The following is a 7588-nucleotide window of genomic DNA, read 5'->3' as shown; positions in this document are numbered from 1 at the left end:
GGTATTGTATGGTGAATTATGTGTCACTTTATTAACTTGTTGAAACTTAAAAATAAATGATGCTAGAGAATCATATTGAAATTGTGAAATATATTCTTATATAAATTCTCTTTCAAATAGAAAGCATATTAAATAAAAGGAGTATTTTAAGAAAAATATTAAATTATAATATCAAAATTCTTACCAGATTCATTACTCCTTAAGAGATGATACATATAAGATTTCGTATCGAATACATTACTTATAATTTGATGTTTGAGTTGTAATGACGTTGCAACTAATTTGCATATTATGATATACGTCATACTTTTCGTATTATTCATAGTTGAATTATACTTTATAAATATTGTAAATATGTTATTTGTTATAATTTTGTGATTTTAATGTAATTTTATAATTATTTTTATTTTATACTATTTTAAAATTCTTAAAATTATAAGTTTTAAAGATCCGTGGGACTTACGCCCCATGTTCCAGGGCTTATGCTTCGCCTTGTCAGAAGTAAAATGCCTCGCTTCAGGCCCCCGCCTTTTAAAACATTAGTATTAACTCACCAAATGGAATTATAATAACCAAATGTTCGTAGAACAATAGAAAACAGCACTGAAGGAAATAGAGACGAGATGAGAAAAAAAACTGCAGTAGTAAGCTAAGAAGAAAGGGGATAAAATACCGATTTAGAAGAGGAGATGAGAAGCATAGACTTGAGCCGAAGCTTTAGCATAATTAGCATATCCCTTGTGCAGCACCTCTTTTTCATAGCTCGACGGCTCTCCCTTTACCTGGGTCCCACACAAAGTTTTCAAATATTTCAAACAGGCCCTTTATCTTAGTCTTTTGGCCAATCTCGTTCATAACAGTTACGGAACCGCAAAATCGATTAAAATAACGCGGGGAAAATATTCCCCCCAATTTGCTTCTCTCCTAATCGTAAACCCTCGCAATTTCCCAATTCTGAATCCTCCCCTCCCGGGTCGCCCGTTTCCGTTAAATCTCACACCCAGGTTTCTTCTTCTTCTTCTTCTCTCTCGTATGTTCCGTTTATTCTATTCACAACCCTATATATTGTAAGTAAATACTGAGAATTTTGCAGAAATTGTTTCGAGTATTTATTAAAAGATCGTCCTTTTGTACTCTATTTGCATCCTTATTTAGTTCTCGTGACATTGTTTGGTCATTTTATTAATTATTCTCATAGTTTCAGTAGTTACTAGTATTTGTTTGAGCAAATGATAACTGATATGGTAAAGAAATGGTTCTTTCTTTTTCTTTTTCTTTTTCCTTTTGAATTGAGGAGTTTTCAGCTGTTTTATTGTGTTTCTCAGGTGGTATATTGATAGGGTTGTGATTAGCAGAAACAAACCAAATATGCAATAGAATACTAAGGAAGTATAAGAGAGAGAATATAATAAGTAAATTCAAACAAATATTAAAGAACTACCAATTAATTGATGTGAAAAATTGGCATCGAGAAGAAGAATTAGAGAGACAAAAAAGAGAAAGGGGCAAATTGTATCCACTTTCATAATAATGCCATAAAATGTTATTGCTCATAGCTTTATACTTCTAACTGAGCCTCAGATCACGTATAGTGAGCTGAAATTGAGAGAGAAAAAATGAACTTGGAAATTAAGCTAAAAAGAAAGAAACATGCCAACTAACTTCTTCACAAACTTTCCTGCCATTTTTGGTACCATCTCAATCAGGGGTGGAGCTAGAACGCGACCTACGGGTTCAGTCGGACCCAATAACTTTTGTTCAAACTATATATTTGTCTTAAGAAATTTATCGAATATGTACAATTTATTAATATAGAACCCAGTAACTTAAACATATTAGATTCCCGAACCCATAAACTTCAAATTCTGGCTCCGCCCCTGATCTCAATTAAGCTAATTCAGTTTAATCCATAATTTCTGTGTCATTTATATTCCAAACAAGATACGATTGGAAAGAAGACAGATATTATCAATCTGGAGAAAGAAAATAACAGGAGGGAAAAGAGATAGACTCGTGCAAGAAACCTTGCCCTAAAAAGATTCAAGTTGAAGTTCAAGACTGTGAACTTGAGATCAATCCTATGCTTAGAAGTGTCAAACTGAAAGTATCAGTTCTCATCAAAAGTTCTGAAGAACGAGTCTAATAGTTATATTTATGATAGGGCTAAAATTGGGAAAAGACCAAATAGACCCGAAAATAATAGCTGCAGTAAGTCCCACGCGATCCCATGAACCTAGCATGAACTAAGCACAAGCTGCTGTACTTCCTGTGCAATCGCATGAACTTAGAATTCGCAAGATGTTGTAGTTCCTGCTATCTTCATGACTACGTGATTGTTGTAATCCTGGAGCTTCTTTTTCCTTGCTCTTTCTCCATCCCTTTATGGCCACCAAGTTGACTATTAGCATGTGATCTAGCCATAGAACATCGGGGTGACTCCATACTGCATAGTTTCCCCATGCACTTCCGAGCTCCTTAGGATGCTATGGTATGCCCTCGGTCCCATTTATCGATAGTGTTTGTCTGCAGACGGAGTTTAATATATTTTATTTTACTTATGTATTATATCAGTGATATAAAAAGAATATTGTATTAAAGTATTTTGGTGAAATGATCAAGAATTAGCTAGTAGCTTGTTGAATTTGAGTTCTTGTTATTTGTGAAAATTATATAGAAATGTAATGGCGTCAAACACTTTGGAACATCTCAAAAGGGAGATTTGTCTCTTAAATTGGACTGATGGAGTATTATATATTTCAAGAATTTACAATTCCACAGTAATCGACTTACCTACCTTAGGGAACATGCATGTTTCTTCCATCTTATGAAATTTGGTCTCTTCGCGTGGAGAATAGTCATCCACAAGTGGATAATTACAAAACAGGCCCATTTTGATCTTTGAGCTGCAAAACTGTGACTAACTATTGTGGTTATTATTCTGAAATCAAGTTTCGGTTAGCTGGAAGATAGTAGCAGGACAAAGATCTAAGTCTCTTCTTAATCTTGTCGTTCCTAATAACAAAAAATACTTGGCCGAAAAATTCAAACAGTGGCGAGGGAGAAAATAGAGGGGGGGGGGGGAAGTAACCAGAGCTGCATCTATTCATGTATTAGGATTGTGCAATAGCTGTACCAGTTAAAAACTTTCCATCGTCATGATTTTTTGGTACTTTTATTGTGTCAAGGCAGAAGGTTGAAAATAGATTACATATTTATTTTGTTTTAGTGTTTTCGTTTAGGATGTTCTGTTAGAGTTTAATAATTTGTTTTACTGGTCTAGACTGTACCCTATCAACAATATTGATCATCTTTTGGATTTCATTAGTTCCTTAGCTCTGGCTTAGCCAATTATGTATAGGAGCCGGAATATTTTTTGTAAGCTCAAATGCCAAATCATGTACTTCTTGCATCTTCTTGATGCCATCTATTGAAATCAGTTACTTTATAAAAAAAAAGTGTACTTTGGTAAGTTTCTATTTTTATTATTTATAAATTATAACGAGTGTACTTTGGTAGGTTCTATCCACTTGACATGGCCCTGTAGTTTAGTGTTTACTCCCTGGGTATCTGGTTATTTGGTCTTCATCTAAACATCTTTCTATTCATAAGGGTATGAGGGTAGAAATGATGAAACTGAATTGAGGGATTTTTGCCCTACTTAAGCGTTTAGACAAATCCTTGTTCTCCCTACTTATGTAAGAAGCCAGATGGACGGGAGGCATTTATAACGAGGCAATAGACAACCTAAATGTTTCATAATCAGTTGAAATCAAATGAACTATTATTCTACCAGGCCACTGTAATTTAACCTCATTTCAAGCACATCCCCCCCCCCCCCCCCCCCCAAAAAAAAAAAAAAAAAAACAATTCGAGAAAAGTTGACTTCAATACAAGTAATGACACTAATATATTTCCGTATCCTGCTGCCCTGCTCGGTCTTTTTTATCTTGTGACTAGTAGCCGTTTTTTTCTTATAACACATGGATGAAGTATGTACAATTTGCTTTGATGCTGCATACTGATACAAAGCTTATATTGTTAGTTTCCCCAAGAATGCTTGTTTTTGGTGAAATAAGGAAATGATTGCATGGTCCTAAAAGTATTGTTTCAGGCTAATTGAATCATTCATATACTCAATAAATGAACTATTTTACATGTTTAATGGATTAAATTTTTGTTGTTGTTATTTAATAGATTAACTTAAAAGTTTGAATTTTGGAAGTCTTTTCTGCTCTTTCATATGTGTGAGAGCTTATGTGTTTGCTCCCCCTCCCCCTTCCTCTCCTCCTCTCTCTTGGTGGGATGGCAAAGGATGTTGTTCTTGCTGTAGTTTATTACGATGTGTTTCATTGCTAAAGTTGTTCATTAACATATCTTTTTTGCCTTTTCTAGTATTCCGCCCGGCGTTCCGAAGATGCTACAGAATGTTCCGCATCAACTTTTGCAATCGCCGGCCCGGCTTGGCCTGCCAACTCCCAGTTCACCTTCTGTTCAGAACCCAAACCCTCCTCCTAAGTTCTCATCACAAGTGTCGCAACCTAATCAACCCCTTCAACAGGCAAATATATTAACTACTAGTACCACCTCATCGATGCTCCTTCCTCTGCTCCCACCTCTCTCCAGAGCTCAATCTCTTCTCATTCAAATGGCATCTCTTGCTTCAAGACTCTTTGAAGTCTCACCTAACCGGTCCCATTGGCTTAGTGCTTTTCGAGGCTCTTTCCCTTCATTTCTGCCTTCTGCAACGCCGGTTCCACAAGATTCCTTCCCTTCATCGTCAAAAGAGATCCTCTCTGTGTTTACTTCTCTTCAGACACAGCTGTTTGAAGCAGTTGCAGAACTGCAAGAAATTCTTGATCTTCAAGATGAGAAGCAAAAAGTCATCCGCGAAATTAGGTCAAAAGATTCTTCAATTCTTGCTTTTGCCAACAAACTTAAAGAAGCTGAGCGTGTTCTTGACATGCTTGTTGATGATTACTCTGATTATCGTCGTCCCAAACGGGCCAAGTTGGAAAATGATACTGAAGAATCTTCAGTAACAACTGTGGCAACTCAGTTGAAATTATCTGACATATTGTCATATGCTCATAGGATAAGCTACACTACTTTTGCACCACCTGAATTTGGTGCTGGACAGGCTCCTCTTCGGGGAGCACTCCCTCCGGCTCCACAGGACGAGCAAATGCGTGCATCTCAATTATATAATTTTGCTGATCTTGATGTTGGTTTACCAAAACTAGATGAAGGCAAAGAGAAGATTATTGAGCCACTCATTGAACCTGCGGTGGAAACTAACCCACTTGCCAATATTCAGGGCCTCATCACTCCAAATATTGTAGTGCCATCTGGATGGAAACCTGGTATGCCTGTTGAGTTGCCCACTGACCTCCCACTTCCTCCACCTGGGTGGAAGCCTGGCGATCCAATAGCACTGCCTCCATTTGATTCTCTTTCACTTCCTCCAAAGGTCGAGGAAGTACCGGCACGACCAGTACCTCCCCCAGGACTGCCAAGAATGCCCGAACCAATACAGGTTCGGCATGTGCAGCTTGATATTGAGGATGATAGTAGTGATTACAGTTCTGATGAGGCCAGCTCTGATAGTGAAGATTGATCTGGTTAGCTGTTTTGAGTCGCTAATACAGGTTCGGCATGTGCAGCTTGATATCAAGGATGATAGTAGTGATTATAGTTCTGATGAAGCCAGCTCTGTTAGTTAAGATTGAAGTGGTTAGCTGTTTTACGTAAATACTCTGGGAAAATCATGATGTTATACCGAAATACGAGGTTAACCCTTTTAGTTGATATCTACCAATCTCACCTCTAGGAAGTGTTGGATTCTCAAGCTTTTAGCATGATCCATTTAGAAACACTTAATCTTTTTGTGCTGAAAGTCTTCATGATGAGTTTGAAATTCTGTATCTAATGGCGTGGCATAATTGATTGATATGTATATATTTTGGCCATGTTGTATCCATGCTTTCTTTTAACTGTAGTAACTTTTTTATTTCAGAAGAAGTATGCTATAGAAAGGATTTTATGGAGTAACTTTATTATATAGATTGATGACTTAGATAGATGAAAAGAAATCGCCTATTGTGTTTTGTCTTTCTTGGAATTTGAAGCCTTGTCTTTCAGGGTTCCCATCTGACTTCATTGACTGCTAAGTCACACCTTTGGCTGCTTAGTTACCCCGTATCTATCATTGCGTTGAATCTGCTTAATTAATTATTAACATAGATGTTAAGTATTGTTAGTTCTTCTGCACTATTTGCTGCAGTTTAGGGATTGGAAACCCATTTACAGTCCTGAAGTTGAAAGCACTATAAAATAAGAAGACTATAATTTCTTACTTTGAGATGGCTTCTTAATTTTTTGTTTTTGATTTCTGTCGTTTGCTGTTTTTTTTTCTTTTTTCTTTTTTCATCCTCCCAACAGAGTTGAAGTGCCAGGAAAACCATTTATTTGTTTGTTATAAATATTTTTTGTTAAAAAAAATGAGGAAATACTGTTTGAGAAATAGCTGAAGAAAAATCTTAGGGTATGGTTAAATAAAAAGAAATAATTTATATAGTAATATTTTTTCTAATATTTTATGGATATGCTTTTATTAGTAATCTATCTAGCAATTTTCAGTAGTTTTAAAAAAAATAAAAACTTATTCACAATTCAAATGTGTATTTATATGCGTATAAGACTTAATAAGTACTTTGTGTACTTGTGTCTCTATTGTCATATGTTTTTAAGTAGGGGCAGATTCAAAATTTAAACTCTATGAGTTCATGTTTTAAGGTTTTTAGTATTGAACTGATTGTGTTTTTAACGTTATGGGTTCATATCTACTATATTTGCAATTTTAATGAGTTTTTACATATAAATTTTTACTATGCGTAAAAAATTATGGGTTCAATTGAACCCGTCGTGAATACAATACCTAAGCCCGTGCTTATGAGTCCAATTGGTATGGTATCATCTTCTCATTTTATGTTGTATAGACTGGCTTTGACTCAAATATATGTCTTTTTAAATGTCTCTAGAAGTTTTATGGTTTTCGTAAACAAGTCTCTCTATCTGCACACACACGATAAGAGTAAGATTTCCGTACACAGTATACACTATCCTCGAAATATTTTGTTTGTGGGAATATACTGTGTATGTTGCTAAATTTCATAGTGTGAATGTAAGTAGAGGCGGATCCAATATTTTGAGACCATGGGTGCGCCACTGGCTTTAACGTGGTGCTTATAAATAGTGTCAAAAAATAATTTGATTAATAATGTCAATTAATGTGAGAACTTTTAGTATTTTATGACTTATTATCAATTTTAAATATTATTTAAAGAGATAATTTATACACTTCTTAAACAACTCAGTTCTTACCATCAAAATTCAAAACAAAGAGGAAAAATAAAATGCTAATGACAATTTAATACTGTAAAATTTGAAACTTGTAAAAATTTTAGTGCAAAAAGAAGCACAAAAAATATTACAAAAATTTTAACATATGACTAATTCTTTATATGTAAATTACTTACAAAAATAAACTAAAATATTCCTTAAGAAACTATACTAACAATTCAAAATTCTT

At 35.0% G+C, this 7588-nt stretch overlaps 1 protein-coding gene across 1 annotated transcript; it reads left to right on the top strand.

The window, feature by feature from the left end:
- The first annotated feature begins 859 nt into the window (after positions 1-859).
- On the top strand, positions 860-5977 carry LOC104214284 (mediator of RNA polymerase II transcription subunit 4). Its single transcript, XM_070171749.1, has 2 exons — positions 860-1004; positions 4393-5977. The coding sequence occupies exon 2, from the start codon at positions 4415-4417 to the stop codon at positions 5612-5614; it is 1200 nt and encodes a 399-aa protein (XP_070027850.1). The 5' UTR covers positions 860-1004; positions 4393-4414; the 3' UTR covers positions 5615-5977.
- Positions 5978-7588: the final 1611 nt, after the last annotated feature.

This window comes from Nicotiana sylvestris, chromosome 4, assembly GCF_000393655.2.
Source record: "Nicotiana sylvestris chromosome 4, ASM39365v2, whole genome shotgun sequence".
NCBI lineage: Eukaryota > Viridiplantae > Streptophyta > Magnoliopsida > Solanales > Solanaceae > Nicotiana > Nicotiana sylvestris.
Note: the sequence above shows the minus strand (reverse complement) of the source record. Positions and strands in the feature narration are given on the sequence as shown.